The sequence below is a fragment of the Callionymus lyra genome, chromosome 15, assembly GCF_982586985.1.
Source record: "Callionymus lyra chromosome 15, fCalLyr1.hap1.1, whole genome shotgun sequence".
In the NCBI taxonomy this organism is placed as follows: Eukaryota; Metazoa; Chordata; class Actinopteri; order Syngnathiformes; family Callionymidae; genus Callionymus; species Callionymus lyra.
The window spans coordinates 8712623-8728870 of NC_141832.1; the positions used below are offsets into that span (position 1 = coordinate 8712623).

The window sequence follows — 16248 nt, forward strand, 5'->3', positions numbered from 1 at the left end:
ATGAGGACTCTCTTTCGCCTACATTCTGTTTGGCCGGGCTGGGACGAGGTCAAGTCTCCCCCGTTTGTGCTCGGACGGTCGTCCTTGGGCTTCGGCTGGGATACATTTTCTCCCCCATTTAATCTGAAAACAAGTTACATTTCTCCTTTAGCTGACCTTAAAACGATACATTTGGTCTTTTAGGAAAATTTTAAACAACGACACTACATTCTTAATACAATGATTTTAATAATCCAGAGGCAACTGATTCGATTCTCAGGTTACTTTTCTAACCAGAAATATGAATAACCATGTTTATTATTACTTTTTAATTCAAACTATTTAAATTGAACATTAGTCACCTGGTACACAAAGTATGTTTTAATAGAAAAAACTGTAAAAAAACAAAAAAAACAACACACAGATGAAACAGTCAAATGCAAAACAAAAGGGAAATACAAATACTAATAATTATTATAATAATAGAATAAAAGGTGAAAATAATCTCTCTTGTATCACTGCCATATCCTGGTCACTATTTTCTTCTCTATATCTAATCTAGATTAATTTACTTTACTTGATAATATTTAAAAGGGTTCTCAATACTCACTACATGTACAGGATTTTGTTATAGAATATCTTTTTTCTGTTTTGAGGCAGGACATGGCGACTCTGAGCCATTGACTGATGCAGCGTTAATCCATGATTCTGTTTATTTTGACAAAATAACTTGAACAAATACAAAAAACTATTATCAAAATAGACAAATGACACAAGCACTGATATTTGTTGAAGGCTAAACATGTATTAAATGAACAACTTGACCTTAAAAGTGTGAATGCAGAGTGTATTTCAGCCTCACTTAAAAAATCAACATTTTAACTGTGTTGGCTTTTATTTTTATTGATAGCTTAAAGAGTAGTTTAACATTGGCTAACATTAGCCTGTTGCTAATAAGACTGAAAAAAACAAATACATTTCTTTTTTGGGGATACTGACTGCATTTCTATAGTTATAAAATGTTGTATTAACCATAACAGCTGTGATTTAAGGTAAGGTAAAGTAAGGTAAAACTTTATTATGACATTTACATTATGGCATAAACATTTACTATGTTAATAAGAGTTTGCTTTTAGTTTTAGTGATAGCTTGAAGCCAGAAGCTAGCTAAACATTGGCTAACATTAGGCCTGTTGCTAATCATCCTGAAGACTGACAAACAAACAAATACATTTATTTTTGGGGGGTAATGACTGTATGTCTATAGTTATAAAATGTTGTATTAAGCATAAAAACTGTGATTTAGTATGTCAAGAGTTTTTCTTTACTTTATTAATAGCTAAAAGAGTAGTGAGGCTAACATTAGCGTGATGCTAAAAATCCTGAAGACTGACAAACAAACAGATACATTCATATTTATGACCTAATGAATCTATTTCTATAGTTATAAAATGTTGTATTAGCCATAACAGCTTTGATTTACTATGTTAATAAGAGTTTGCTTTTTGTTTTAGTGATAGCTTGAAGCCAGAAGCTAGCTAAACATTGGCTAACATTAGCCTGTTGCTAATTATCCTGAAGACTCACAAACAAACAAATACAATTATTTTTTGGGGGATAATGACTGTATTTCTATAGTTATAAAATAAATGTTGTATTAACCACAACAGCTGTGATTTACTATGTTAATAAGAGTTTGCTTTTAGTTTTAGTGATAGCTTGAAGCCAGAAGCTAGCTAAACATTGGCTAACATTAGGCCTGTTGCTAATCATCCTGAAGACTGACAAACAAACAAATACATTTATTTTGGGGGAGTAATGACTGTATGTCTATAGTTGTAAAATGTTGTATTAAGCATAACAACTGTGATTTACTATGATCAGAGTTTTCTTTACTTTATTAATAGCTAAAAGAGTAGTGAGGCTAACATTAGCGTGATGCTAAAAATCCTGAAGACTGACAAACAAACAGATACATTTATATTTATGACCTAATGAATCTATTTCTATAGTTATAAAATGTTGTATTAGCCATAACAGCTTTGATTTACTATGTTAATAAGAGTTTGCTTTTTGTTTTAGTGATAGCTTGAAGCCAGAAGCTAGCTAAACATTGGCTAACATTAGCCTGTTGCTAATTATCCTGAATACTGACAAACAAACAAACAAATACATTTTTTGGGGGGGGATAATGACTGTATGTCTATAGTTTTAAAATGTTGTATTAAGCATAACAACTGTGATTTACTATGTTAATAAGAGTTTGCTTTTTGTTTTAGTGATAGCTTGAAGCCAGAAGCTAGCTAAATGTTGGCTAACATTAGCCTGTTACTAATTATCCTGAAGACTGACAAACAAACGAATATATTTATTTTTTTGGGATAATTATTGTATGTCTATAGTTGTAAAATGTTGTATTAAGCATAAAAACTGTGATTTACTATGTTAAGAGTTTTTTCTACTTTATTAATAGCTAAAAGAGTAGTGAGGCTAACATTAGCGTGATGCTAAAAATCCTGAAGACTGACAAACAAACAGATACATTTATATTTATGACCTAATGAATCTATTACTATACTTATAAAATATTGTATTATAGCATAATTGCAATGATTTACTATATTATTAAGAGTTTACTTTTGTAATTGGTGTTAGCTTGAAGCCAAACAGAAGCTATCTTAACATTGGCTAACGTTAGCATGATGCTAATTATCCTAAAGACTGACAAACAAACAGATGGGTTGATATTTTCTGTGATAAATGACGCACGTCTATAGTAATAAAAATGTTATTTAAAGAACCATAAAAGCAGCGAGAGTCTCACTTGAGTCCTGGAGGGGATCCAGGGCTGTGAGCAGCCAGACCGTGAGGGTTGCAGAACTGCTGCAGCTCTTCCTCTGACACACAGACAGATCCACCATGATGCACAGATCACTCAACTCGCTCACTTTCAAACTACACTTTACCATCCGGCGCGTCTTTCTCCGAGTCAGAGTCCCAGGTCAGCGACGAGTCAAAGGCTGAGGACTTGATTTTGGGCGTGCGTCCCGCGGTCTTTGGGTCCTGGTCTTCGGCCTGGAGGTCTGACACGGGGTGACTCTCGTCCGAGGACTAGAAGAGGAGAACAAATCCCAGTGTCAGTTTGTTTTAGACACCGTCCAGACCGGGGGGTCTCACCTCTAAAGTGCAGCTTGCCACTGCCGCGCTCGGTGCTGCGTTCAGGGGCGCGGTTGTGCAGCCGACCCCCGGGCTGAGGGCTTCGGACTCCATTCAACGACCCCGGGACCTCCACAGAAACAGTACGGAGTCACAGTGACGACCAGCTCGGCTACATCGTGGTCCTCTGAGCAGACACCGGGGGGAGAAAAAAATGAGTCAGTGACCTTTGACCTCACCTCAAAAAATAAGGTGAACTATGACACAAATAGTTGAGATTATTTGTGTTTCTTTTTTGTGATAGTAATAGGCTAAAAAAAGTATGTTCATTTTAATGTAGCACTTAAAGTTGTACTTCCTGTGCAGCTAGGCTAGCGGCTATGCTAGCGGCTAGGCTAGCCGCATCCGCTCAAAACAAGCTTAAAATACAGACTTGTTTAAGGTTTTCCTGGAACAATTCTTTATGTGGAGGCTTCAATACAGGACGGACGTTACAGACAAGCAGTATGAAGGTATTTAAGTGTTTTTTTGGATGAAGGCGACTGAGCTCCAGTCGCTACATTAGCATGAATGTATATTTTTGTTTATACCTCTAAAAAGGAACCAATTACTCCTTATTACAAAATTATCCCAACCCTTAGTCGACATTAGTAGAAAATGAGTGAAAAGGGACTTTTAGGGGGAACTATAATTTTTAGTTGGAACTTGAGTCATTGATGTTACTAGGGGTCAATGAAAATATGGATACGCTGTTATATCGCAAGGTTATTGTGTTCTCGTGATACTGTATCGATCGTATATATTATCATAGTTAATTCATGGTTTATATTTTACTGTGTATAAACAAAACAAAATAATTACATTTTTTATTTTCAATTAATGTACAAAGAATGTTATGGGCATTTGTTAAATTTTGTGTTGCAATTCAACTTCCAGCCACTAGATGACAACAGTCATTACGTCCTCCACACTAAAACGAACAAATAAATCCCTCGAGATTTTGGCAATGATTGAGGATGAGATAATACAGTGACTGCAGCAGCTTTTAAAGCAGATTTTTGGACATATTTTGGTTTGAAAACAAATGAAAGCAGTTAGGACTTCGTCAAGAGTCATGTGGTCTGTAAATACTACAACACCATAGTCAAGTACTTGACAATACTACACATATATACTTGTTACTTCACCATCACAACACCTTTATGTACCTGAGCGGCCTTATCTAGTCACGCACCTGCCAGCAGGGAACTCAACTTCTGGTGTGTGTGTGGCAACACCAGGGGGCGGAGTCACACACTTGCACATCAAGACTAAACTTTTCACTCCCGTCGCTGCTGCCACACAAAAGCCCTAAGTGGAAAATTCCACTGCACCAGAGATTTTATTTATACCACCCTAAAGTGGCTCCGGGGATGAAACGCCGACAAGTCATAAGCCGTTGAGTGATGCTCCCACGCCGTTTACTTTAAATCCGGTTGACATTTACTTTACAAATCAGAGGGTGAAAACGTTGTTGTTTTGATTGCGAGTCTTTGTCTCCGAGCCAAGAGTCTTAGCCGGGAACAAAAGATGTTGACCGAGTCTGACTCCAGCGCCAAACCTGCGTCGTTTACTGCCGTTTCACCGTGAAATATAACCACGTTGACATGATGTGAAGCATTTGTAAGAACGAGTTGATACAACGGATGATATTTTGCTCACTAAAGTACAACAATAAGACAGAGATCCATGTTTTTTTTAACATTATTTCATGGTATCTATTCATTTTAACTATAAGTAGACCTGCTCCCTTTATTAAACCACCAGATTCACAACAACAAGCTGCAAATGACCTGAAAATAACCATCAAATAAACAACATCAAGTCAAGTTTAAGTTTAAATCCATGAACAGAAAACAATAACCACGGTAGGACCGAGAATGGTCTGTTGCAAACATCCTCTGCAGACCCTCGTGACATTAAACCACAAACGGCTTTCATCAAAAAAATACAACAAAAGACTTAAAACAACATAAAAAATGAGTCACAAGGCGAGTGGAGGAAACTATTTTTTTCAACCCTAGCTGTGGTCAGACAGGTGGTTTTAAAACAACATGTTCATCCTTGTATTTCTCCAAGTAAAACATATTAAACGTGTAAACCAAGATGTAAAATTAGCTTTTCATTTTTGTGTTGTTATAAATGTTCCTTCATTTCCTCACAGCTTGACTTCAATTCCAGGATGTTTTGACCAGTAGTTTGTGTCTCTACATCACCCACACAGCAATTTCTCAGGGGCCACATAATATACTGTGACTTATGCTAGGGGCCGTCAAAGCCAAAAGAGAAGAGTTAAATGCTACAAATAATTTTAAAATTTGCAAGTAAGAATCTCAACATTAAAAAAAACAAATATCTATAAACATTTCCCATTAAAAAAAATCACTTTTCATTCTAATATCTAATTGTTGATACAATAATAATATTAATCTCAACGTTCAAGGGCAACTAATGTGAAACTCCAACTCTCTCAAGTCTTTCTCTCCAAGATGCAGTAAGTCACTCATCATGACCACGTTTTCAACGTATTACTTTATAAAGTTGCTCTGAAATCTGGGCGAACGAGAGGTTACGAGAGTCCATTACACGTAATAATGGCTTCACTCCTCCTCCTCCGGCCAGCTGTAATCACGCCCTGCTTCGTTTATACAACGAGTCCCTTGGAGGTGGAGACTTCCGGTGGATCGATAACGTGCGGTGACAAACCTCCATGCTTGACCAATCACTGCAGAGTGGGTGTGGTTATGGCGAAGAAGATTTAATTTCTTGAAAAAGTGTTTTGAGATCATTTCCTTGTGTATATTTTTTATTTATTTTTTTTAATGAAAAATTCCTATATTTTCTGTGGCTATTGGAAAAAAACAATTTCAATAAAGTTTTACCTTACCTTACCAATAAAGACCAATAAAGTTTTACCTTACCTTACCTTACCTAAAATATTTCAATGAAAAGAGTTTTTGTACAAACATATCTTGCCCTTTAAAGTATATACTTTATTGAATATTGTTTTGATTGTTTAAGTGCTTCGTGACCCTGGTCTGGAAAAGCACTATACAAATAAAAATGACTTATTTACTTACTGACGATACAACATCTATTTAAGACACACTTAAATTACCACAACTTTAAGTAAATATAAAGAAATTGTTGCTTATATATCAGTTTCTTTAAATAAGGGTTGTCTTTATATCTTTATTTACTTTTCACTTCTTTATTTTTGCTGAAAGTGCCCTCGTTAAAAGTCGTTATAAATTGTGGCCCCTGAGGTAATAACTCACCAGACATCATAACGCATAACAACCGTGCTGTGGTCATAATGTTAGTGTGTGTGTGTGTGTGTGTGTCGTGAGAGCCCGGGAACATGAATAGCAAGAGAGAAAAAAAAGGTGGCCTCGGTCTCCAGGCCCAGGTCCTCCAGTCTGCCCCCCTCTCACCGCGGCTACATTGCCCGCGTACCTGCCTTCGTCCTCGGCTTCCACCTCCACAGCGACACCGCTGCTGCCTCTGCAGCCGCCGCTTCGACGCCTGCGCGTCCGCGAGCGTCTCCACGTCAGGCTCGATCGGGGTTTATTTTTGTGGTTTTTTTCGGGTCGTATTTTTTTTTTTTTTAAGGCGGAAACAAACTCACCGATGCGGGGCCTGGTTCTGCGGGTCTCGGGGAGAGGCTCTGCTCAGGCGCCGCTCCTCATAGCTCGGACGCCCGGGGAACGAGACGCAGCGTCGGGTGCCGCGGCGGCGGGGAAGACGCTCCCGGGTCTCAAGCCGCGGACGCGGCGGGTCCGGTGGGCGTAGCGGCGCTGCGTGGAGAGGTTCGAGCCCGGATCCCAGGAAGATGCCAGGCACCGGACTCCATGTTAGTTGGCTCGCAGGCACGCCACGGCGGCGTAACGTGACGTGGTGACGAGGAGTTGAAGAAGTTTCTCCTCCGCGATTCCTGGCGATTCAAAGAGAAAACACCGCGATTAAAATTAAATCGATTCTCCTGGATCGATATTCCCCGCGAGCCACCTGTCAACACCCGCCACTGTATTTAATAGGAATCAACTCACTTTAAAATAAATAATAAATAAAAATTAAAAATTAAAAATTCTAACTTGAAAATGTGACGTCATCATCATCATCAAGAAACGACATCATCAAGTTATAAAGAGACATCTGTCAATCACGATTAAAGAGCACGAAATCAATAATGAATGGGTTTTTTTTTGATGATGTGATTGAATGTCGCCCTCTAGTGTTTATTTGAAATACATGTATTGTCCACGTCATCGTAAAGCGTCAGACGTGACGATCACAGTTGAGAAGAGATGTGAAAGATATCGATACGTTTTGATATATCGCGATATTTTTTCTTATATAGTCGACAGTTTTTACCCCTTTCAAATCATACTTTTTTACTAATCATAAGTATTCTATTTAAATCTCAGCCTGTAAAAGTGTGTGTAAAAGAATGCTTTTTTTTTCTTTTTTTTTGAATAAACAATTAACATGCGAATGTCCAGTTTTTTAGTTATTTTTATTTGTTTCTGTGGCGACTAACCCTTTGGGCCACTAGATGGCAGCAGTCATTATGTCCTCCCCAGAAATCCTGTAGATGACTGAGGACAAGAGGATACGGTCGACTCCAGCAGCTTTTTAAGATGATGTTTGGTTACATTTTGATATATCGCAACATTTTTTCTTATATTGTCGATATTCAACAGCACTGCAGACGGTTTTAACGGCTTTCAAATCATACTTTTTTACTAATCATAAGTATTATATTTCAATTTGCCTGTAAAAGTGTGTGTAAAATCAAATGAATGCATTTTATTTTGTTTGTTTAAATAAACAATTAACATGCAAATATTCAGTTCGTTTTTTTTTCTTGTTTCTGTGGCGATGAACACTCCGGGCCACTAGATGGCAGCAGTCATTACCAAAGCTAAAGGAACAAGGAAATCCTGTTGATGACTGAGGACGAGAGGATACAGTGACTCCAGCAGCTTTTTAAGCTGATGTTTGGACATATTTTGGTTTGATAACAAATGAAAGCAGTTATGACTGAGGACGAGAGGATACAGTGACTCCAGCAGCTTTTTAAGATGATGTTTGGACATATTTTGGTTTGATAACAAATGAAAGCAGTTACGACTGAGGACGAGAGGATACAGTGACTCCAGCAGCTTTTAAAGCTGATGTTTGGACATATTTTGGTTTGAAAACAAATGAAAGCAGTTATTACTGAGGACGAGAGGATACAGTGACTCCAGCATCTCTAAAGCTGATGTTTGGACATATTGTGGTTTGAAAACAAATGAAAGCAGTTACGGCTGAGGACGAGAGGATACAGTGATGAATGAGGACGAGAGGATACAGTGACTCCAGCATCTCTAAAGCTGATGTTTGGACATATTTTGGTTTAAAAACAAATTAAATCAGTTACGACTTCGTCAAGAGTCATGTGGTCTGTAAATACTACAACACTAGAGTCAAGTACTCGACAATACTACACATATATACTCGATACTACAGTATCACTATATGTTGCAATGTATCGTATCATGGACGGTGGATAATGATCCGCAATATTTCGCCAGATTGTTGTCAATACAAACCCCTAGAAATGAAACAAAAAACATTGTTTACAAAACGTTCACTGCATCAGGCACAGTTAACGCTCAACCCTGACCTCTGACCTATCACAACAGAGCAGGCGTGGTCTAGAGAAAGGAAGACCTTCTGAGATTTGATTATAAAGTATTTTGTTAGTTGAAAATTGCTCAAACCTTGACATAAATAAAAAAGGTTTAAAAGAAATAGAAACTAAAGATTTGCTTCTGGAAACAACAACAAGTTTGAGATCTTTTTAATTCAGCATTAAACCAAACCCAGGTGAGTCACACCTGAAGAGGCTTCACAGGACTTCGCTCAACAAAGTGGTCCCATCCTTGGATCTCAGCGAAGAGAGCGTCTCCGGGACAATCCGTGGCCACCACCTGCCGGTGTCCCTGCAGAATGAAGCTGTCCCACAGTCGCCCGGCGCCGGTGGCGCAGGACTCCAGCTGGTACCGGACCAGCGCCATGGTGCTCTGGGTCGGCAGCTGGAGGGTGTAGTTTCCTATGAAGGCGACTCCGTAGCTGATGTCGTTCTTTCCTTTGGTGTGAGCTCCTCTCCAGAACCAGCCTCGGCCTTCGTAGACGTTGCCGTCAGACCCGACCAGGAAGCTGCAGAGCAGGGAACGTACTGATGATAAAGTAGATCTAAAACAGTTTGTTCCAGGAGTTTTCCATTTCTTTCAGATTTTGTAGATTTTTTTCCTGGATATTTTAAATTTGTTTTTAGTTATTTGTTTCAGGAAATTTATTTTATTTATTTAATTTAATTAGTGTGTGAATTGTTTAGAGGAAATTGTATATATGTTCAGAGTCTGTAAATTTGTTACAATAAATTATACATTTGTTTAAAAAAAAATCTATTTTTGTTACAGTAAATTTTAAAAAATGTTCATAAAATTGTACATTTTTTAGAAAATTGTTAAACATTTTCATAAAATTGTAGATTTTTTTCAGTAAATTGTAAATTTGTTTCAGAAAATTGTAGATTTTTGTCATAAAATTGTAGATTTCTTTTAGAAAATTGTAGATTTGTTTCGGTAAATTGTAATTTTGTTTCAGAAAATTGTAAATTTGTTTCAGTAAATTGTAAATTTGTTTCAGAAAATTGTAAATTTGTTTCAGAAAATTGTTAATTTGTTTCAGAAAATTGTAGATTTTTGTCATAAAATTGTAGATTTCTTTTAGAAAATTGTAAATTTGTTTCAGAAAATTGTAAATTTGTTTCAGTAAATTGTAAATTTGTTTCAGTAAATTGTAAATTTGTTTCAGTAAATTGTAAATTTGTTTCAATAAATTGTAAATTTGTTTCAGAAAATTGTAGATTTGTTTCAGTAAATTGTAAATTTGTTTCAGTAAATTGTAAATTTGTTTCAGTAAATTGTAAATTTGTTTCAGAAAATTGTAGATTTGTTTCAGTAAATTGTAAATTTGTTTCAGTAAATTGTAAATTTGTTTCAGTAAATTGTAGATTTGTTTCAGTAAATTGTAGATTTGTTTCAGTAAATTGTAAATTTGTTTCAGTAAATTGTAAAGTTGACAAACACTCTATATTATTATTCATTAGTCATATTGAGCGACAAGTATTGAATAATAAGAATAAAAACAAAATCAAATTGTTGTTAAAATCTACGTGACCTTTGACCTCATAAATACAGCACGAGCTCTTACACTAGTTTCTCGTCACGGACTCACTTGTATCCGATGTCGTCCCAGCCTCTCTCGTCCTGGTGGTACCGCTGGATGGACCTCACGACGGCCGAGCACTCCTGGAAGGTCAGGCAGGGTTTGGGGGTTTCGGTGTGGTGGATGAACAGGTGGCTGAGAGGAAACGTCAGGTTGGTGGGTGTTCCTCTGTAGGGTCGAGCCCCCCACATGGAGCGAGTGATGATGGGGGGGCAGCCTGGAGGAGAAGAACAAATGTGGAGTCTTTAATGTTGGTACATTTGATCGTGTTAAGTTGGTGTTCTTATCGGTTGTAATTTTGTTTAGAAACATTTGAATTTTGTTTGGAAAAATCGTTATTTTGTTTCGAAAAAATTGTGGTTTCTTCAAAAAAGTAAAAATTTTGCTTTACATTTTTTTTTTTTTTTTCGAAAAAATTTAATTGTGTTCGAAAAATTAAAATTTTGTTTTGAAAAAATTATAATTTTGTTACGAAAAATTGTAAGTTTGTTTCGAAAAATTGTAAGTTTGTTTCAGGAAATTATACATTTGTTTGAGATTTTGTAAATGTATTTTTTACTTCCACGGTACTTCATACATATTTCAATTAAATCGTTTGAGTTAATTTTTCCTTGTTTAGACTTTTTCATACTTAAATAATTCACAATATCGTCAACAATTAGTAAAATTAACCTAAATAACGATTATTCAAAAAAGCTATTTTTGTTTTTTCATCGACTGTTATTGCCTAACATTTATTTTTATTTCTAATTAAATACACACGAGCTTCTGCAATATCATTAAAAGCTCACTGGGCCAGAACACAGTAGGAGGAAGAGCTTCAGCTTTTTTTCTAGATAAACCTTCAAAACATGTGTGGGTCCAGATGGTAAACCAGAACAGTTGAGATTTTCAAAATAAGATTGTTGGCGGTGACTGACCGAGGAACTTGTGGACAAACTCCTTCATCCTTCCGTCCACCGCAGACAACAGTCGCTTCTTCTGCTCCACACCAGGACTTCCTCTCAGTTTCCTCTGCAGCTCCTCCGACTGAACCACCTCCCTGACCAGGACCGGAGGCGGAGCCAGAGTCCCAAAGTTCCGACGACGGCGTTGGGCGATGAGAAGCGGCGCCGAGTCGAGGCCGCCAGCGTCCAGCTGGTGGTTGTAGTAGGACGTCAGCAGAACGCTGAGCCTCAGGGGACGTCTGTCCAGGACTTCTGAGCCCAGGATGAAGCCGTCCATGGCCCCGTGGACGACCGCAGTGGTCAGTGCTGGGGGGCCGCGGTCGGCAAGGGCGAAGACTTGAGGGGAGGCCAGGTCGTCCCAGAAGCCGTCAGAGCCCACCTGGGCCGACCCACCCTCGAAGGTCTTCGCCAACTCCCCGGCCAGAGTCGCCTGATGAACGTGGCTGACGTTGCCGGCGGTCAAGCCGGCCAGCAGTCCGGAGAGGACCGGCCCGAGGGCCACGGTGGTGCCGTCGGACGTCAGGACCACGCCCACTTCCCTGGAGTCCTCCGTCAGCCGGTGCCGCAGCACTTTGCCCAGATAACAGGAGATCTCGGAACCGTCGCACCGGGCCGACCGCAGGGTCCTCAACACCGTCTCTGGATCTGACCCTTGACCCCTGACCTCCACCTGCTGCAGCACTCGGATGAAGTCGTCCATGTGGCAGGACAACACATCTGCACAACATATTACACGTGCGTTACAATCACAGGAAGAGTTTATGTGGAAGTAAATCAGAAGAATTAACATTTCAAATGTTGACACTTGTTTTTTAATCAATTTATTTCTGTACCCTTTTTTCTCGGGCCATCGGGTCACTATGACCCGGAGATAACAGAATGGTTACCCATTGAATTATTTTTTTTTTACAAAATTGTTTTCAGATTAATTATATTTGTTTTTTTTATTGAAAATGTGTTTTTAATCATTTCATTTTTTTTTATTATTTAAAAATTAATGCATTTTACTAATATAGTTTGTTATTCTAACTAAAAAAAAAGGTTCAAGTATTTTTAAATGTGTAACCCTTTAAATCAAAATGAAAATGTTCGGCCTTTAATGCTAAATCAAAAAAGGCCACTAATTAAAAGCATATTTAATTCAGATGTTATTAAATTAATGTTGGGACTATTGTAACAAAAGTTTTATATTAAATTAAAAAAGAAAGCAATTGAAAATATTGAATTTATAAAATGTATTTTGAGATTACCGGATTTAAAATATCAAACTATGTGTAGTAGTGTAGTGTACTTACTTACCTTGTGAACTCCTGCAGACGAAGACCACGAGAAGAACCAGAGTCTTCATCCAGATTTCTGCGTCCAGCTTCATCCTCTCAGGTGTGACCAGCTGCACTTCTCTGAGGTATATATATATATACATGTGACGTCACTATGGTTTACCGGCAGAAGTGAGACTGGTTCTGATCTGGTCTGACTTGTTTTGCAGAAGTGAAGTTTAAATTCCTCACCTATCATGGTTTGTTGACAAGATAAATCACAACGAGTTCCCCATTTTATGAAAATGTTTGTATTTAACTTGATCTGCAACGATCATTATCTCTATGGAGTCTACTGACTCCTTTAAGAAACATCTTTAGACGTTTTTATTTGTTCAGGCTTTTCCTTGATTTTCTGGAACTCCTGTTGTGTTATCAGTTTTATCTTGATCTTTAAAGTATATACTTTATTGAATATTGTTTTGATTGTTTAAGCACTTTGTGACTCTGGTCTGGAAAAGCGCTTTACAAATAAAAATTACTTACTTACTTACTTATTTATTATATTTTTCTTTTACCCACTTGTTCATGACGTAATTTCTGTCAGAAACAAATTTGGTTCCATTCCTACCGAATGGAATGATAATTTAAATGTATTTCCTGGTCCTTGGACAAAAGGCAGACAGGCGGGCTTTAGAAAAAATGTTTTCATTTGTTGATCTAGTTTGTTTGTTTGTTTAATTAAACTGGAAATAAAGTGCGTTATTTCTAGATAAGTAAAAAAAAATAAAGCAATAAAATATTGTCAACTCACGACCTACATGCTACCTTCATACAACATAATTATAACCTCATCAATTTTGAATTTTATTTCACTTTATCGGATGTTTCCTCTTTTTAGTTTGCTGTGTACTACTCTCTTCCTCTAGGGGTCGCCTTTGCGCAAGATTTCCAAGTACCGTAGAAGAAGTAGAAAGGCGGAAGTGAAGCTGTTTATTTATCTCGATTAAGGTAGGCTTCATCCTTTACGATTCATACATTCAAAACGGGTTCATTCGCGTATATTGTATTTATTTTTCCAGTCTAACTCTCGTTAAACCTGTGAAATCGCCGAAATGCTGTAGAAGCGAACCTGCTAGCTGTTAGCCCTCCCGGCTAACAGCAGCAGCTAACCATAGACTCCACTGCATCATAACAATGACACAGAATGATGTGTCGACGACTTGTAGATCAAAAAAATGTCAAATATTTAATTTATTTATTACATGTTTGTCATCTCTATTGTCAAACTTGACTTGAGGCAGATATTTGTTGTACATATATCATGATATTAATTCCATTCCAACGTTGTCTAAATGAAAACAATGAACATTCATCTTGTTTTTTTCTAGTTTTGCTTAAATATATATAATTTAAGAGTTTAAAAAAATATTCTAAAACACTGTCACAAGAAATTAGTTTGCCATTTCAATATTTATCAATTTATATATTAAATATTTCTCATTTTCGTAACTGGTTTTGCCTTGAAAAAACGAACAACAAGATGCCGCTTTCACTATTCAACTCTTGTCCGTGAAACAAAATGGTTGGATCCAAGTGAACGCTGCGATCTTTCTCTCCCGCCAGCATCAGGATGGACACGCGATTCACTCGAGGGAAGTCCAACATCCTGGAGCGACCTCTGACCCGCCCCAAGACCGAAGTGAGCCTGAGTGCTTTCGCCCTCCTGTTCTCCGAGATGGTCCAGTACTGTCAGAGCCGTGTCTACTCCGTGACCGAGCTCCAGACCCGACTGGCCGACATGGGTCAGAGTGTCGGCGCCAGCATGCTGGACGTGCTGGTGCTGAGAGAGAAGAACGGGAAGAGGGAGACCAAAGTGCTGAATATGTTGCTGTTCATCAAGGTGAGTTGCTACGACAACTGTTACGACAGTTTTTTTTTAAAAACCACCCAACAACTTTTTTTTTTTTGACAACTATAAGTACCTTGGCGTGTGGATGGACAGTAAACTGGTCCTGCAACACAGACCATGTATATAAGAAGGTTCAGAGTAGGCTGTACTTTCTGAGGAGGCTTCGATCATTTAACATCTGCAAGAAGCTCCTCTGCATGTTCTACCAGTCTGTGGTGGCCAGTGTCCTGTTCTATGCTGTGGTGTGTCGGGGTGGAAATGTGTCCAAGAGGAGTGTCAACAGGTTGGACAGGTTGATCAGGAGGGCTGGCTCTGTGGTTGGAATAAAGCTGGACTCACTGGTGACAGTTGCTGAGAGGAGATCATTGAACAAACTACTGTCCATCATGGATTATGACAGTCATCCTCTGAACACTGTCATCAGTGAGCAGAGAAGCAGAATGAGAGCACGAATGCTCCTACCCAGGTGCAACACTAATAGACTCAGGGACTCATTCATTCCTCGGGCTATTAAATTGTACAATTCTGAGTTCGGGGGCAGGAGTGGAGTGAAAGTATCTGGATGTTAGTCTTTGTATCCTTTGTCTTTGTTGTTTTTCTTTGATCTATGTTCTTTGTCTTTATCTTTAGACTTAGATTGTGTCATCTTGTTCTTTCTCTTTATGTTCTTCTTCTTATTTTATTTTTATTTATTATTTTTTATTGTTTATGAAAAATTGCTGGCTATTGGAAAAAAACAATTTCAATATCAATAAAGTTTTACCGTACCTTACCTTACCTTACCCGTGACTTTCGTAGGTGAACGTGTGGAAGTCCTTGTTCGGCAAAGAGGCGGACAAGCTGGAGCAGGCCAACGACGACGACAAGACCTACTACATCATCGAGAAGGAGCCGCTCATCAACGCCTATATTTCCGTCCCCAAAGAGAACAGCAGCTTAAACTGTGCGGCGTTCACGGCGGGCGTCGTGGAGGCCATCCTCACCCACAGCGGCTTCCCGGCCAAAGTCACCGCCCACTGGCACAAAGGCACCACGCTGATGATCAAGTTCAACGAGTCGGTCATCGCCAGAGACAAAGCCCTGGACGGCAGATGAGGACGTTCAAAAGAAACTCTGGTGGTTTTAGACGTGTGACTCTGGAGTGTGTTTTTGTTTGTTCACGTCAAGTGTGTCGTTGATGCCGATTTAAACGTCCTTCCTGGTTCTGAAGTCTGTATCTAGTCCGTTTACTTTAAGACAAATACATGGTCTGGATGAGCTGCGTCACCCGATTCATTCATGGATGTTACTGACCTGACGCAAGGTTTATCCTCCGTAGATACTTGAGTCCAGACGCCTCGGCGGCACCAAGACAACGCTGAGCTTCAGCTTCAACTAAAAGATTAGGACCAACATCACACGTGTTTGTTTTGATGTGTGTTTCTCCCTCAAATAAATACACACATGATCTCCGAGCGTCTTTCTTCTCACAGTGAATTGGTCTGTTTGAAGAGTTAGATTTCCTTCTATTAGACATTGATACTAAGAGAAGCATTGTCTTTTCTTTTATTTAAATTTTTATCCTAGTTCCATAGTTAATTCCAATAAGGTATGAATAAAAATAACTATATATTTTTATTTATAATTAACATGCAGATATTCATGGTGTTTGTTTATTATTGTGTTGCAATTAAACT

General features: G+C 38.3%; 3 protein-coding genes across 6 annotated transcripts in view; 1 reads left to right on the top strand and 2 right to left on the bottom strand.

The window, feature by feature from the left end:
- Positions 1-7255, bottom strand: part of wizb (WIZ zinc finger b) — a 34425-nt gene extending 27170 nt beyond the window's left edge. For 2 of the 3 annotated variants that reach the window (XM_087808986.1, XM_087808984.1), the window contains exons 1-5: positions 6802-7255; positions 3156-3321; positions 2945-3089; positions 2803-2875; positions 23-123 (exon numbers count right to left, since the gene is read on the bottom strand). In XM_087808986.1, the coding sequence (XP_087665112.1) occupies positions 23-123; positions 2803-2875; positions 2945-3089; positions 3156-3248 (412 nt within the window). In that variant the 5' untranslated portion in view covers positions 3249-3321; positions 6802-7255. The remainder of the gene's footprint in view (positions 1-22; positions 124-2802; positions 2876-2944; positions 3090-3155; positions 3322-6801) is intronic. The other variant, XM_087808985.1, reaches the window with a different exon arrangement.
- Positions 7256-9004: 1749 nt separating this feature from the next.
- pglyrp6 (peptidoglycan recognition protein 6) lies at positions 9005-12827 on the bottom strand. The gene is made up of 4 exons (XM_087809019.1): positions 12701-12827; positions 11375-12118; positions 10464-10671; positions 9005-9380 (listed from the first exon to the last, which is right to left on the bottom strand). Exons 1-4 carry the CDS (start codon positions 12822-12824, stop codon positions 9053-9055), a joined length of 1404 nt encoding a protein of 467 aa, XP_087665145.1. The 5' UTR covers positions 12825-12827; the 3' UTR covers positions 9005-9052.
- Positions 12828-13623: 796 nt separating this feature from the next.
- trappc5 (trafficking protein particle complex subunit 5) lies at positions 13624-16024 on the top strand. 2 transcript variants are annotated; one of them, XM_087810056.1, is made up of 3 exons: positions 13624-13671; positions 14287-14563; positions 15371-16024. In XM_087810056.1, the coding sequence occupies exons 2-3, from the start codon at positions 14294-14296 to the stop codon at positions 15665-15667; spliced, it is 567 nt and encodes a 188-aa protein (XP_087666182.1). In that variant the 5' UTR covers positions 13624-13671; positions 14287-14293; the 3' UTR covers positions 15668-16024. The 2 variants fall into 2 exon arrangements, with proteins under 2 accessions (XP_087666182.1, XP_087666180.1); XM_087810054.1 differs by lacking the exon at positions 13624-13671 and having other exon boundaries at positions 14244-14563.
- The last annotated feature ends 224 nt before the right edge of the window (positions 16025-16248 follow it).